Below are 17087 nucleotides of genomic sequence, written 5' to 3' on the forward strand. Positions count from 1 at the left end.
AAAAAAAATAGCATATACTCAGAAAACTAGAATTCACATTAATCTTATCATTTCCCCCACTAAATTAAGAATTCTATACTCTGAAATGATTTTGCTAAAGGGCTCCATCAGAAGTGAACTTATCAGGAGAACACTGTTCACATCCATGAGAGGGAATACAGAGGCTCACATCCCTTTTCATATTACGTCTTCTTCCATTAAAACATTTTAAGGCCTAACATAATAGATGTCTTCATCATAACCAGATGTCTAAACCCAGTCGATAGGTTCATGACAGAGAGGAACGAGTACCTTCTTTCCAGCATGGGTGTAGATGAGGCTTACTCCTGGCATTGTACCAAATCAGCTGCCGGCAGCCATCATAGGCACAGGAGTATTCGTCGTCCCCAATGCCATAGCCTTCCTGGAGGGAGACAGGGCCCAGAAGATTAGCAAGGCTCTGCCTGCTGCGTTCTGGGAAAAGATAGTGTGTCTTTCATAACCACAGATCCGGTGGCTGGAATTCTAAGCTTTCTGGGTGAAGGGAGCCTATGGTTCTTAGAAGACACCGAAATGCTGACCCGGAAGCCTGTCTCTCTGTGACATATATCATCGAGATAATGACCTCACCAACAAATTTGTTAGTTCTTTTAATTCTCACAAGCCACCGTGGGGCTAGTGGCATTCTACTCCACTTTAAGAGGAGGTAAAGGCTCAGAGAGGCCAACCACATCGCCCAAGGACAAATCATTACTAAGAAAGCCAAGTTTGGACCTTGGAATCTTCTAAGACTGGTGTGCTTTCCACTTCACCATGGCTGGGCAAACACCTTTCTTGCATGTAGTAGACTTCAAAACAACCACACACTCAGAGATTTCAAAACTGGAGACACGTGGACAGTCCACTGTTCCAGTGGACAATCAGCAATAGCTATTCTAAGGTGGGCTCAATTTGATCATCATACAGGTCCTTGGCCACTTCTTTTATTTCTGACTGCTTCTAAATTATATTTAATTAACAATGATTTTATTGTTAAAAGGGTGGATGGGATTGTTAAGTGCTTATGATGAAATAGGACAAACAGAAGGACCATGCAGATCAGACAATTGCTATCTTTAAAGGTTCATGGGGAAAGATTCTTAGTGGAGCAAATGATTGAAAATGTGGGCCAAATCCAAGTAAGATCCCAGGTCCTGGGGATGGTCTGCTTGTTCTCTGAGGATAAACAATGCATTGAGATCGACCGGAGTAAAGGCTCGAACATATTCCTTGACCACTTGGGACCACAATATACTGAATTCTGATGAGTGTTCTCCATAGTGAGGCTTCAGAACCAGCTGTTCAGAATGCACTATTCAGATTGCTCAAGAGTTACACGAACTTGTATCTACCTGTCTTTAGACAGAGAAGAAATTCATTAGTTGACTAGAAAAAGCACCTTGCTATCCCTCCTTTCAAGGCCTGAACAAGGAAAAATGGTTTTTTATTTTATGGGTGTTGGTCATAGGCAGAAGGCAAGCAATTCTTTTCTGCTTTGACTTTCTAATGTACTACCAAGTCCTCTGTGGAACAGCTGAGAGACATTCCTAGAAGATTCCTAGCCACGAGAGTTGGTTAAGAGCAGACTTTTACCACGAACTGTCTTCTATGCTGGGATGAATTTCACTGCAGCGTGGGATTGTGGGACAAAGGTGGAACTGTAGTAATTTCAACCACAGATCAACCTCTACAGGTTAAGTAGTAGGCACTTCTGCCAAGCAGAGATACACTTTGAAAAATCCCTTTGAGTTGGCATCTCTGAGAGCATCTAGATGTCCTACACTCTCTGTCAACCTGAAAACATTCCCAGCAGGACTGTGGTTTCCGGCTGAGACAGATAAATGAGAGATCAGGGCGGCTAACTCAGTACTTGGAGGGATAATTTTGATCTGCTTGTTTATGGTCACATATATTTTAGTAACGGAAACATTACTGAAAACAAAAAGTTTAATCCATAGCTTGTCATTCAGGAAATATTTTGAATTCTTTCCCATGTGGTGGACACCATCCTCTTTTTCCGTTGTCCAGCATCCCAACGCCTTCCTGTTTTAGGGAAGCAATGAAGATACAGTGGCCTCCTTCCTGCTCAGGAGGTGGAGGGATAGGATGTAACCTAGGCTTGGCCAGCCGGACCCTTCCCACAGACACCTAGTGTGGTGGGAGTGACCCCACACAGAGAGATGGTTAGGACTGGTCTGTGGCAGAAGTGTTAGCATCCTAGCCCCTAAAACACTGGCTTTTGTACTTCCTGTCTCTTGGCTCTCGGATACTGCCTTGGTGCCTGTCTCGTTCCCAAACTCCTCAACAGTATGGAATTCCCAAAAGGCTTCCAAGTTATTCCCCTTTTCTGTTTCAGAAAGCAGTTTTATCTTCTCCGAGGGAAGAGGATGCCAGGGGAAGGAGCATGGGTCATCTTGACCAGGGTCTCGATTCTTCTCTAGCACTTGGGAGGCCAGGTAATGTTGGGTAAGTTTCTAAACTTACTTGTCTGAATCTTACTCTCCTTATCTTTAAATGGGAGAATACCTTCCCAAACTCTCAAAACGATTAGAGAAAGCATGTGAAAGACCTGTCACATGGTAGATGCTCATGAAAAGGCAAAAGGTATTTCAGAGAATGCAAAATGCACCCTTAAAAACCTGCTTCACCCAAACCTCCATAAAAATACACAAGACAAACTATTCTATAGGTGACCTGAATAAGAACTGTCCTTAAGGGTCTCATTTTAATGAAATCCCAACACTTTCATCATCCTTTCAAAACTGAAGCTCGAGCAGTTAAGAGTTAAAAGAGGAGGCACTGTGGATGGACTTCAAGTTGTTAGAGACTGGGGGTATCTAAGGATGACTTATTTCATAAAACCACACCCTGTCTGTGCGGCAAAAAACAAAACAAAACAGAACAGAATCACCAGAACAATGTCCATTTGAAGCAAAGTTTTAAGTATGGCAATATGATTCAAATCCTACATTTGGGAAAAGAGGTATCAGACTTCACCAATTTCTAACTGGGAATCAACAAGTACTTCGATCAGGAAAAAAATGTTTTGTTTTTGATTAAAAAAAATTGTTTTTGAAGTTTATTTATTTTCAGAGAGGGAGAGTGCGTGCACACACTGGGGAGGGACAGAGAGAGAGAGAATCCCAAGCAGGCTCCACACTCTCAGCACAGAACTTGATGCAGGGCTAAAATTCACAAACCGCAAGATCATAACCTGAGCCAAAACCAAGAGTCGGATGCTTAACAGACTGAGTCACCCAGGCGCCCCTGGTTTTGATTTTTAAAGAAAGAAATGAAAAGTCTGTCAAGCAATTTAGAGGATACGAAAACAGCATTTTAAGGATCTTAATCTGAGGAGCCAAATTTCTGCAGTGATATGGCAGAAATTAGTGGTAGCCTCATTGGTAAATATTAAAAAATTTTAAATATTAAAAAACATTTACAACATTCAGAATCAGATATACTACATGTAAACCCGTTAGGGGCGGGTGCTGCCAAATGATGAGAAACAAATGTTATCCTAAAGCTTCCTCCCTAAAGAAATCCATCTTTCTTCTAGTTATGGAACAATTTTTTGCATCCAAATGAGGAACCTAGCAAATTCTCTGATATTCTTCCCACTGTCAAATGCAAAGAAAACTCCTCTTGAAGAACAGGAAGGAGCCTGAATTCTAGCCCAATATTCCTTAGGTCCTCCCAGTCTCTATTTTGTCATCTGTGAAATGGACATTGTGGCATCTGTTAGACAAACGGCTCTAAAATGACAGCGCTCTGGAAACAAAGCCTTTTTGCTCCCCAAGTTCTAAAAAATTGTCTTCAGGATCTCCTTTGGGTCAGGCTTTCAGGGTAACTGGTGTTACCTGCTTTAAATCAGTGCCCAGTGTGGGAACTAAGGGACTGACTGGCACTGTTCTCCAGACCCATGTACTTCTGACCACGTGGCGCCACGATAAAGCCTCACGCTTCCAGGTTTTAATTAAGTCCCCGTCAGTGAGGACCCCTTCATCAGAGAAAGGTCCCAACGAAAGCAATCGCAGACAGGGCTCCAGTTTTCTATCCTGGATGAGAATCTGACCTCACCACTGGCTCTCTTCCTCCAGTGGTCTCTGTAGCAAGGAGTTTAGTAAAAGGCCATGCACAATTCTAAAATGCTATCCAGCCCTGCTGAAAGGGTCCTTGTGAACCTATATGTATGGCAGGCAAGTGGAGATTGGTTTTGTTGGTTCACTTCTAAAACCCAACCTAGCACCTTACATATGGGAGACTATTGTTGAAATTAGCAAAATAATCCAAGGTGTTTTCCCAGTTCAAAGGGTAAAAATCATACATCCACAAAAGATTCCAGATCAAAACTGGATTGATTCTAAACAGCTTAAAATTGGAAAAACACAAGAAAGCCAACCAGGCTGGGTATCAGAAGGGTATAGATTGGCAAGAAATCAATATCTTTAGAAAAGAGAGGAAACCCAGCCCTCGCACTTGACCAGTGGTAGCTGAATCCTGCTTCTTCTAGGGGATTTCATCTTCCCTCTTACCTCCCAGCTTTCTACAACGAAAAGATTAATGCTAAATATTGAAAACAAATGTGCCTACCAATCACAAGATAAAAATCAAGTTAAAGAACTCAAACCAACATTTAGTATTTTATGAAAGGAAGAGAATTCCTACAAGGTTCCTAAAGCTTAAATGCAAGGTAAAAGCAATCATGGGTCCCAATATGAAAACTGAGCCAGAGACGTGGCTGGGGCCGCAGACAGCCTACAAAGGACACATCCAACCTGTGCGCAAAAATGTACGTGAACTTAAAACTCGAGGGAAGAAAAGCTGACGGGCAAGTTCACTTGTGTTTCGTTATTTCTGAGTCCATTCAGCAGCCCCCTGTGAGGGATCTGACAGCACATGGTGTGGCCCGAGGGGCGAGGACAGTGCAAGCCTACCTGAAAAAGCCGTGTCCTCCACCCGCTCACCAAAACCCTGCGGCTGGCCTGCTCACACAGCTCTCTAGGGTACTCACGTGATTGAGAAATTTGCTGTCTCGTGTGGCCCAGCCGATCTGCATGACGCCAGAAGTGACCACGGTGACTTCATAGTACCACACCCCAGCATCCACGCAGAAGGTGCAACGCACACTTTCAAAAGAGGAAGCATCACAGCGAGCCTGGCAAAACCAAAGCAGGTCACAGTCTACCATCAATGCCTGGAGACCACCAAAGACAAGTGACCGCTTAGAAGTGGAAAGTCTTTTTCTTTATTGAAGCTTCAGTCGGATGGCCGTTTCCTTCTCTGTGCATCCCCAGGGACAAAAAGTACAAAACAGAATGAAGCACACTCTGTTTTTACAGTTTTATCCCCAGGGAGTTCTAACCGGGTTGGAAGGCTTCAAAGAGGGCCGCAGGAAGAGTTAACGAGGGCTACTGGCTTCTTTCTAAAGTACGTACAGGGTTTTACCTTCACAGCGGACTCTTTTACAGATGCATTAACACGGCCTTAACTGCACTTGTTAGGATGGGGACAGAGAAGGATGTTGAAGGGTGTTAAGAGGGATACCTAAAAATAACCTAAAGCAGAAAACTACGGAGGCATTTAGCAATACGTAAGATCAAAGAGCTGTCTGCAGCCATTCTTCACACAGTTCTTTAATCTTGACGTGTCTAGTGCCTTATGGTGCCTTCTTGTACACAAGCAGCGTTCACCAATGTGCACCACAAAATCGGCAACATTTCCAACACACAGGGAGGAGGAGGAGCATTAGACAGAATACAACTGGTTATGCAGGGATTTAAAAAGGAAGGGCCTCTTTAAGAAACACTAGTCTTTGTACTTTAGCTGAATAAAATGGCAGAGATCGAAAACAGACATATTTAAATCAAATTTTCTACAGACAGCAAAGAGAATTGCTGGAGGGGGGGTGGGCGGAGGGATGGGTTAAATGGGTGAGGGACATTATGGAGGGTACTGGTTGTGATGAGCCACTAGGCGTTGTATCTAAGCGATGCATACCAAATTCTACACCTGAAACCAATATTAACACTGTATATTAACTAACTAGAATTTAAATAAAAACTTGAAACTACAAAAAAAAATCAAATTGTCAAAAAATATTATAGTGCTTACTATGAGTATAGCACCTGTGGGATATAAAAGACTAAGTAATATCCCAAACACCTTCTCTCTGCCACTTCTACCTCTAAACACTCTTGGAGTACGAAATGAACTTCCATCTATTCTGCAAAAAATTGCTTTTTTGTTCAGGGCCAGGGTGTGGAAATGAGACCAAGATTTCTCCCCCTGAACGTTCCATCCATGAGAGCTTTACCTCCAAGCCATGAGGCGAGATCTTCAGGTACTCGCTGACATCGTTGCTATTCAGCATGGCCCTAATGCTATTCAAGTCCACTTTCTCATAGGTCAGCTGCCTACTGTCTTTTAAAACTGTAAAAGAAAAAGTGGTCATGTTTCGAAGGCAGAGGCTGTTGTGGGGAAGAGTTAGTGTCATTACTGGCTGCCATGCTAGTGAAGAAGTGCAGGTGTTCAGAAATGGCAGACTTGGTAGGGATATTCAAGACCTTGGCTTTGCTGCTGCACGACCATATGAGGATCAATGAAGCACAAGTTAGGACAGGCTAGGACAGCAGCGTGGGGCTCATGCTTCTGTCCCCTGTATTTGTTACATTGCATGCAACAAACGCCAAATTATACTTTCTCAGAATGGTTCTTCCGCTGGCATCACACATGCTGTGTGCAAAGCACCTCCGCACGGTGCTGCTGGGCAGGGCGGGGGGTGGGCACGTCTCGCCATGCTTCCGCATAGTGTAACTATGGAAGTGGAGTGAGGGTTAGTAGTACGGGTAGTTTTAGTTTTGGCAGCTGTTGGAGGGGAACAAGAAAAGCCGGGAGCAGCCCTCCTGGCATAGGTAAGGTGCATCTGGAGTTTTAAGAGGCAAGTTAGGATAGGGAGAAGAGTAAAGAGAGAGAACTCCAAGTGAGGGAAAGGCCCAGAAGCAGGAATGACTGGGGCCTGCTTGTAGAACAGTGAGGAGATAGTTTGTGTCAGAAGAGTTGATTAGACACTGCTATTTTTTTTTTATTTTTATTTTTGAGAGAGAGAGAGAGCGAGAGAGCGAGTGAGCATGAACAGGGAAGGGGCAGACTGAGAGGGAGACACAGAATCTGAAGCAGGTTCCAGGTTCCAAGCTGTTAGCTCAGAGCCCGATGCGGGGCTCAAACTCATGATGCAAGATCATGACCTGAGCTGAAGTTGGATGCTTAATGAGCCACCCAGGTGCCCCACTGCTATTTTTTTTTAATGTTTATTTTTGAGAGAGAGAGGGAAAGAATCTGAGCAGGTGCACACACCCACATGGGGGAGGGGTGGAGAGGGAGAAGGAGACAGAGAATCCCAAGCAGGCTCTGTGCTGTGAGAGCAGAGTCCGATGTTGGGCATAAACTAATGAACCGTGAGATCATGACCTGAGCTAAACTCTAAATCAAGAGTTAGATGCTTAACTGAGTGAGCCACCCAGGTGCCCCTAGACACTGCCATATGATTCATGGCCCTGATGCAGCAGGAAATACGGTACCAGTAAAAGTTTATGAACAGGAGAGTGCTAGAATTAGAAACATTCCATGTAATTCTTATCTAGAGGATCCCTAGAATATTTTTCTGCTAGAATACAGCCAAGTTACAGTATAGGACCTTATAAGGAAAGTGTCACACTCACTATTACAAAATGAACAACAGTGATCCTATATAAGAAATGGGTTTGGCAGGGGAAACAGGCATTTTAATGAAGGACAACTCCTACTTACAGAGATTGTCTAAGCTCCACTGAGCACAGAACCCGACCTGACGTTTCAGGTAATCAGGATCATCAGCCCAGGACTCCAATGTGACAAGCCGGTCACTAATACTGGATTCAGAGATAGTCAACTTGTTTTCACCTGTTTGAGAAGACATAAACCCTGAATTAACCATGAAAGAGTAGGATGATTTGCTGGGCAGGTAAGGGGTGGGAAAGAGTGAGGAGAGGCAACTTGGAAACTAGAATAAGGACATACCCCAGGAGCCTTGACTACTTTCTGGGAAGTAGCAATCTCATCACTTTTTTTTTAAGTTTATTTATTTATTTTATGTCAAAGAGAGAGAAGGCGCAAGTGGGGAAGGGGCAGAGAGAGATGGAGAGGGAATCCCAAGCAGGCTCCGTGCTGTCAGTGCAAAGCCTGACACAGGGCTCGATCTAATGAACTGAGACCATGACCTAAACCGAAGTTGGACACTTAACCGACTGAGCCCCCCAGGCGCCCTTCCTCACTAACTTTTTAGCCACAAAAAGTGAGTAACCACGGTCATTAAGCTTTGATTCTTAGGTGAGAAACTCTTGACTTTTGTCCCTGTTACATCTCACTGGCCTTGAAGTGTCTATCCAGAAAAACACAGAACATGTGCCTGACTGATGGGGCTCAAAGCATAAGCTCACCCAGTAAGTATGAAAAATAAGATTTTTAACAGCTGATACAGGAAGATCATTAGTGCAAGAAGTCACTATACCTACTTGTCTGTGCAAACTTTTCCAGCGCAATAAGTGCAAAGAGCATGACTGTGGGGTGGGACTGTAGCTTCTGAAAGACAACAAAAGATAGAGAAACAAGAGCAAAAACATCATTCCCCTGCGGAGGCGGCGAGTTACCAATTTCTTCTTCTTACCCAATACATGCTTGATGTTTTTGGTGCAATCAGAAGAGTTTTGCTCATCTGAGTCCTCAATCCTCTGTTTGCTAATATTGTTAGTAATAGGAACCAAGACAGAGTCTCATAAAATCATATATTATTTTCTTGATGTCATCGGGTTCATTTACAGATATGCAGATTTCAAAAGTATTTTGTTAGGTGCACTGCATTATTCTACTTGGTAACATTTATATTAGGGTTTTGTGAAAGAAAACCATGCTGATTCCTACATTCATTTAAGCAAGCCAAACAGAAACCTAGAATTGTAGCTAACAATGACTTTTATTGAGAACCCTTAAAGGAACCACGCATTACTACCAGGTTCCAAAATTATAAATGATGGAATGAACACCTGACAGTTTAGTTTTCAATCTGTTCTCTGCAAGGAAATCCACAAATGCTAATGGTAGGTGGGAGAGCGCTCTTTAAATTACATTTAATTTCACATCACATGTGCTCATCATTTAAAGAAAGGTCTACCTGCTTAACATCACATCTTCTCAGAGTCATCCTTTACCACAGCTAGGTTAGGAGCTTGCAAAGGAGCTTTCTGGAACACCCGGTGATTCCTACTCACTTCTCTGGGGCTCAAAGGTTCTGCAACTCTCCTGTAACCACCAGCATGCCCTGCAGCAAAGCCTGTTCGGTACCGTGCTTCCTGTCACATCCACTTTCAATTCCTCAGTCTGATTTTTCAGGCCCAGAGCCCTTCCCATCAGGCTGTTCAGGCCTGTCCTCCTGTCTCTGAACACTGTCTCCTGATCAGACAGTTCTCTGTAATATGCCAGGAGCATGGTCATTTCTATTTCTGAGCTTCTGCTGGTGATGGGCCTTTAGCCAAAACCCATTTTTCCCTCTAGTGTGCACAGTCAAATCCTCACCGGTGATGTGACCCAGCTGAGGTCCCACCTTCATCTGCAAGCCCATCTCCCATGGTTCCTCTGGCACTTACCACCACTATCCTCCACCTCCCATCACCTTCTCAGCACTCCTATGGCACTTAGTCTGAGAGAGGGGATTTTGCCCTTGATCACATCCTGTCATAAAATGGAAGCTAACTGTCTTGTCTGAGTAGTTCTGTTCCCCCAGTTAACCAGGAAACTTCCTGAGGGCAAAGTACTCGTTATACTACTTTTATATCCCCACAGGGCTTGCTTACCATCATGGTGTGTGTTAAGTATATATCATATAGGTACTGAAAAATAAGGTCTTTCAGATTTTGAAGAAGGCAAAAATAACTTTTACAAACACAGACCAGTCAAGTCTGCAGTCCAACAGTGTGAGAGCTCTGACAGCACAGCCTCAGCAAACCGCAAGCTTCACAGACAATAGATCAAATAATCCACGACAACAGTTCTAAGAGCAGTAGCCAGAGGGGGAGGGAAGGCGTGGAGATTTATACGCAAGGGCAATCTGACCTGACAGTTTCCTGGCTTGGAATGCCATGTAATTTTGTTTCCACTGAGGAGGTCCCTACTACCATTTGGCAGGCCCTAAGGACACACACACAAAAGCCAATCATAGCAGCTATCTTAGGACTAAATTTAAAACCAGACCAACTTGGCTGCTTTTGCTTGCAATAAATTCCTATCCCACCCTCATTTTTTTTTTTTTTTAAACATAGGAGGGAATAGATAAACACTCAGGAAACACCTGCAAATAAAATTTATAACTGATTCCATTCTCTGTGCCAGTGGTTAAACTGGCAATTTTAGAAAAATGCAGTTGTAGATGACTAAGAGTAACCGGCTTTGATGCCTCACTTACCAGACACTGTAGCAAATATTCCAGTATTCCGGGGCTAAGCAAGCCTATACTTGCAGGACCTGGACAAACACAACAAACACGAGATACAATGAAACGGGCCATATTCTTTTTCATCAGTAACTAGTAACAGTAAAATGGTTTTTTAGAACTCTTTGACAAGGCACTCTCATGCACAGTATCTTAGTCAAGCGTCCTTCTCTGAGGCAGAGAATAGTACTGTTTCCATTTCACAGCAGAACAACTGAGCCCACAGAGTGAAGTCACTCATTCCAGTGAACTTGGGGCACATGTGGCAGAATCAGAGGCAGTACCCACGTGCCCTGATTTGGAATCCATTGTTTCTTCCAGCATACAGGACCTAACCTAATAGCTACATTATTCACCTGCACTTTGATGTTAACTTTCCTAAAGTGTATAATGTTCATAACCAAGTTAAATATCTGCTTCTCTTCTCAGAAATTGCTCCAGTTGAAAAGTTTTTTTTCCTCTTCTCCTACCTTGTAGGGCTCTATTATCCAGCTAAACTCTATAAAGTGCATAAATGTATATTGTCTATTATATGCATAGAAAGATACCTCCATAATCTTCATTTATTATACTGAATTCAGCCTTTTATTCTTAATTTTAAAGGAAATAAGTACAGCTTTTTCTTTTAAATGTCTCTCTGGGGGTGCCTGGGTGGCTTATTTTGTTAAGCATCTGACTTCAGGTTCTTGGGGTTGAGCCCAGCATCAGGCTCTGCACTTACAGCTCAGAGTCTGGAGCCTGTTTTTTCCTCTCTCTCTGCACCTCCCCCACTTGTGCTCAGTCTCTCTCTCATTCAAAAACGAACATTTAAGATAAATAGATGTCTCTCTGAAAGTCCTCAAAGCTAAATTAGATTGCATTCATCTCTTTGGACTCTGAGTACTTTTTTCCAGTTAGTTCTTGTCCCTCAGTATGTATGTATGTATGTATGTATATATGTATTTATTTACATTTTTATTTTTATTTTATTTCTTTTGAGACACTCCTTTCTGATACAGGTTTAAAGACCTGCAGTCTTCTCCTTTATGTGAAAAAACCAAAGACCTTTCTTCGTAGAGGTTCCCAGAGTTACCTGCTAGTTTCTCAGCCAAGCAGCCGAGGACTGCAGATGTGTTCCTGTGTTTAGCAGGATGACCTGAGTCCTGGCAAGCCACTTCTCCGTTTAAATTGAGAATTTCAGTCAATTTCTGGAGTGCATCCTAAAAGCCAAAATGAATGAGGGAATTTGGTAAATACATTACTTAGGATTTTTCCTCCAGGAGAATTATTTGAGACAAAAGCTATAGCCAGGTATTAACTCAGAATGAACATACAAAATAATATGATGCACCCAATGATATCAATGTTGTTGGATCAACATGGAAGTTTTCTTACAGGAACTGCTACATTCCACTTCATTCAAAATGTACCAGTTGTATCAAAAATATGCTATTTACTCTTGAATCATTAAACAGAGTAAATCCACCCAAATGCCAATATGATTGATAACAATAGGGTCTTAGTGATGTTACAGTAAAAAGTTACTTACAGTTTTTTTTAAATCAAGCAAGAACAAAGCTCACCAGAGGTTCTGAGGCAAATAATAACAGAAACCCCTTATACAGCTAGGTAAAGGTCATTTCATCAGTGACTGGGCCAAAGGCTTTTCTCTTCTGTCCATAAGTTTTTTCCATGTTGTGCCCAAATGTTTGAGACTCAAACAAATGACAGATGCCAGCATCCAAAATTAGAAATTAAAAAAAAAAAAGTATTCCGAAGAAGAAACGGACTAAGGCAATGAAAGTTTGATACTTTTGTTCTGTATAAAGGAAAATCAAGGTCATACCAATCTTTCATATGTTTGAGTAAGACTCACAAGTGCTTTCAGCGTAATAGTTTTCTCTTTATAGAAAACATTAAAGAAAACCTTTTGTTATGAGGAAATTGTTTAGAGAGAAGAAAATCAGCTCAGCAATGGAACACTCTTCTGATTTCAGATAAAGATTGCCATTTCAAGTATAAATACTTTCATTTCTAACATTTTAAAATTTTAAACTAAAGCTTTATAGTAAGTTGCTGATGGAAAGAGGATGTAACACTTCATTAGTAATAAAAAAAAGTTTACACAATGAAGTCAATATTGGATGAAACAGACCCCAAATATATAAAGAGGAAATGCATTATATCAAAAGTTCTTTGTAGGCATTCATCCTTTGTTTAAGCATAGGTGACAGTTTCATTAAAGAGAAAGTATTAACTTACTTTAGTGGGCAATGGACATTCATCTAGTAACAATGTTATAACAGCTGGTCCCAGTGGATCTTCCAATGGAATAACTCTAATTAAAGACTGGACAACATCCAACCATCCTTCATCTAAGAGCAAATCGATAAGATTATATGGAAGAGCCATCATTTCTAAAATGTGAAAATATGTACTTAGAACACAAGGTGATTTCATATTTAGACACTTTTGGCTTTCATCCTGTAGCTTTTAAGCAGCTAACATTTGGCATGGACATAGTCATTAATTGTAGTCATCATGGTAGAACAAATGATTCTTAATTTGCAGGAGCCTGATGACTTGGTGGTATCTTTATTTGGAGAGAATTGAAGCTACGGTCCTGGGCTTTCAGATTATAATTAAAATAGTCTTCAGCATCTTGTTTGTAACATAGGAGCGAACTGAGAAAAATAAATATCTGAAGCAGTGGGCTCTACTTTCACAATGATACTTAGGAAATTAAGGGACAAAAAATTACCCTTCCCATTCTGGAAGAGTTTTGGTCAAAGATCTGTCAATGCTCCCCAAATTTTTCTTTTAATAATTTCAGTGAAGTAAAACCATTACTGAAGAGGTGCGGCTACATATTCAGGATGCAATATATAGTGATTATTCATTTTTACCCTTGTATAGGAAAATTTCTATATACTAATGGCTTTTTTCATGGTCATGTGCGTTAAATACTTTTGGAATCTTTTATTTTAAAAGAAGTGGCCATTTTTTTCACAATCATTAATTCTTTAGAAAGTATTTTTTAAAAAACTTGAAAAATACCTGTTTCTGCCATTTCGTGCAATGTAATCATTGAATAGGGAGGTTCCTGATCACTGAAAAACAAATAGTCAACACATCAAACTTGAAGAAGTAAAAAATGACAATTCCAAATAAAAACTCAAACTGAAGGTGTGGGTGTAGAAAGAGAAAGAAGAAACGAACACGGAAGGTTGTGGATAAAGAGATGGAAGAGACAACTGGAGATACACACTGTAAGGACACATCTACACCACATGTGCTCATTTCCAAGGCCATCATCTGTGATGGCCCACAGATAAAATGGGCGGGGGGCATAAACAAGGATCACCACATGGCCTGGAGCAAAAGCACAGGACCAGAACTGGAGACCCCAGAACTACTTTCAGCTTTCCTCTAGAGGCCCACGCCAACTGAGATGATCCAGAGAGAGAAACCAACATCTTCCTCCAACTTAACTCAAAGAAACACCAGGAAGGGAGATTACAAGCTCAACTGAGGATTTATGGAAGCAGTACCTACATAAATGTCTTCACTCTTAAGTGTTCTTCTGGGAAGTATCACTATTTCCTTAAGTTTCATAAAACGGCAGAAGAAAAAGAAACCAAACTTAATTGAGGAACTATTTAATATTGTAGATGCTGCTCTAAAAATGGCATTATATACCTGAATTCAGTGGGTTTTCAATCTGTCATCCCAGGAATCTTAAGGAAGTGCTTTAGGGGAACTTCAATAATGAATGAAGTATTTTCCATCAAACAATAATAAATATAATTACTGAGATCTAATTCACATTTATTTATATATCATGGTTCTCTGCTTTACTAAAAAACCTGTAAAAACTATGGTCTTCAATCATTTAATCTTCGGAATTCTCTTATAACATGGAAATTAGTAAGTTCATTTCAGGTACTCATTAGGTACTGGTTATCTGACATATCCTGAATCTTTCCATAACAATGGAAAATATTCATTTAAAAGATGTGCCTTAGAGGCGCCTGGATGGCTCAGTTGGTTAAGCATCAGACTCTTGATTTTGGCTCAGGTCCTGATCTCATGGTTTGTGAGATCCAGCCCTGCATGGAGCTGACAATGTGGAGCTTGGGATTCTCTCTCTCCCTCTCTCTCTGCCCCTCCCCTGACGCATGCACACACTCTCTTCCTCTCTCTCTCAAAAGAAGTAACAAATAACCATTCAAAAGATTTGTCTTAAATGATATAACTGACTGATTACAAATATTTCTGGAGAACGATCTGGCAATAATGAAATTAAACATCCCAACAATGGCAGAGAAAGTATTACACAGGTAAGAGATGTGTATGAGGTTATTTGTTGTAATGTTATTTGTAGGAACAAAAATTTGGAATTAATGTAAGTGATCATCACCAGATAACAGGATAGCAAAATATAGGAGTTTCAAGTATACAAAGGAATACTCTGCAGGACTCAGCAGTTGTAGCTTGATATACAGCAACACAGGTCTCAAACGTAATGTCGAGAGAAGTTAAAAACAAAGACTTATTTATCACTTATCCAAGTTTTTAAAATCACACACAAAATACTATTATAAATGTCCTATTCAGATACAGACAAACATATGGCAGGCAGATTGGAAGAATATACCTTAAATTCATGAGAATGATTACCCACTGATATTTGGATAGTGGGTGGGGCAAAGGGGACAGCTGGATTAGGGAAAAAGAGAATAATAAAAATATGGCAGAGTCAGTGACCAATAAGGACTATAAACACCTTGATTCTACATGGATGCACTTAAACGACACACATATCCTTACATTCAAAAAACAAGATAAACTTCTCTGTGGAACAGAAATGCAGCAGAAATTCCTGGTGGGAGGCAGGAGCTAAAGCTGCAGGACAATGGGCTCACTGCCTGGAACTAGACAGAGGTGACCAGGAACTCTATGCCTACATGGTAGGGGACCAAACCCCACCTGTACAAGGGATGGAACAGACTAAAGCCCAGACGGGGTTTCCTTCTCAGTGAAAGAAGTTGAAAAAAGTTAGGAATGATAAATCTGGGCTACAATGGATATTAAGCTGCCAAGTCTCCAGGGACGGAAAAGGCAAAGAAAGCCATGCAGCAGGACTCGGGCTATGGGAACTCAGAGCCACCAAGTTTAGGCTAAGTCATAGGCTGAAGGCAGATGGAGAGGACAACAAAAATGACAGGAAGATAGAATGACAGGATGGACACACACACACAAACACACTGAGGAAAAAAACTTCCATTGGGAGGAATCTATAACTTAAAGTTCCAAACTATATGAGAATAATATTAATACCACTGACAATCTGAGGATAAAGTCACTACCAAAAAAAAAAAAAAAAGATAAATGCAAATAAGAGAACGTCAAAATAAGTATAAAGTGTTTCCTAGAGGAAGTCTTTCTTTTTTTTTTTTTTAAATAGTTTATTGTCAAGTTGGTTTCCATATAGCAAGTCTTTCTTGCAGCAAGCTTTAGAAACTGCTCTCCTCTCTCAGATCAGGACCTCCTTTCCTAAGTAACCAAGCAGATAGAGGAAAACAATCAATACCGATTATTCTAGAATTGTGACATCTGCATATATCTTTGTACGTATAGTCTTTCTAAGTCCATTGGTCCTATCTTTCATGGTTAGTCTTAAGAGCTTTAAACCTTTAGGGGCGCCTGGGTGGCTTAGTCGGTTAAGCGTCCGGCTTTCGCTTAGGTCATGATCTCGCGGTTCGTGGGTTCGAGCCCCGCGTCGGGCTCTGTGCTGACTGCCAGCTCAGAGCCTGGAGCCTGTTTCAGATTCTGTGTCTCCCTCTCTTTCTGACCCTCCCCTGCTCACGCTGTCTCTCTCTCTCTCCTAGAAATAAAAAAAAAAAAAAAAAAAAAGAGCTTTAAACCTTTAAAGGTATGATATTCTTCTCCTTTAGCAGTTTCTGAAAAACAAGGTGCAGTGACTATGTAGCGGTCTGAACCTTGTTTTGCCAACGGCTTCTCGAACAGGTCCCGTCACACTTGTTCTACATCTGTCTTACTTGTTCATCTTTAGACGAGTTGTAGCTACAATTCAGTAGAAGCAGGTTTAAGGTAGAGGTGACACTATTACTCAAATGTACACTACTTGCCTCAGGTAAGTGAATCATTTGCTTCATCAACAAAATCCCTTATAATTTGTAGTATTTTCTAAAAGCTTGGAGATAAATCTCCACACTCTCTTAATCACTTTCTTAAAAAATATGGCAAAGCCTATTCTGAACTTGTTTCTTGAATGGGCTTAAATAACACTGCTTGTGGTTTCCTTATTTGGGAAGGGCACCTTTTCATGATAATTTTACAGTATGTTTTAAATGTCACCATAAAGAGAGGCACCTGGGTGGCTCAATCGGTTAAGCGTCTGACTCTTGATTTCAGCTCAGCTCATGACCTTAATAGGGTTGTGAGATGGAGCCTTGTGTGCACCCCCCCAACCCCCCATGTGCAGCTCTGCCTAAGATTCTCTCTCCCTATGCTCCTCCCCTGCTCACGTGCTTGCATGTCCTCG

The 17087-nt window shown here is 41.3% G+C and overlaps 1 protein-coding gene across 3 annotated transcripts in view; it reads right to left on the reverse strand.

Annotated features, from left to right (window-relative positions):
* Window positions 1–17087, reverse strand: part of RSPRY1 (ring finger and SPRY domain containing 1) — a 43823-nt gene that overhangs the window by 11325 nt on the left and 15411 nt on the right. For all 3 annotated transcript variants that reach the window (XM_039232628.1, XM_039232627.1, XM_039232626.1), the window contains exons 3-11: window positions 13577–13629; window positions 12782–12894; window positions 11613–11739; window positions 10514–10572; window positions 8571–8637; window positions 7828–7959; window positions 6335–6450; window positions 5033–5176; window positions 292–403 (exon numbers count right to left, since the gene is read on the reverse strand). In XM_039232628.1, coding sequence (XP_039088559.1) covers window positions 292–403; window positions 5033–5176; window positions 6335–6450; window positions 7828–7959; window positions 8571–8637; window positions 10514–10572; window positions 11613–11739; window positions 12782–12894; window positions 13577–13629 — 923 coding nt within the window. The remainder of the gene's footprint in view (window positions 1–291; window positions 404–5032; window positions 5177–6334; window positions 6451–7827; window positions 7960–8570; window positions 8638–10513; window positions 10573–11612; window positions 11740–12781; window positions 12895–13576; window positions 13630–17087) is intronic.

The sequence above is a fragment of the Hyaena hyaena genome, unplaced genomic scaffold, assembly GCF_003009895.1.
Source record: "Hyaena hyaena isolate Hyena2069 unplaced genomic scaffold, ASM300989v1 scaffold_68, whole genome shotgun sequence".
Taxonomy (NCBI): domain Eukaryota; kingdom Metazoa; phylum Chordata; class Mammalia; order Carnivora; family Hyaenidae; genus Hyaena; species Hyaena hyaena.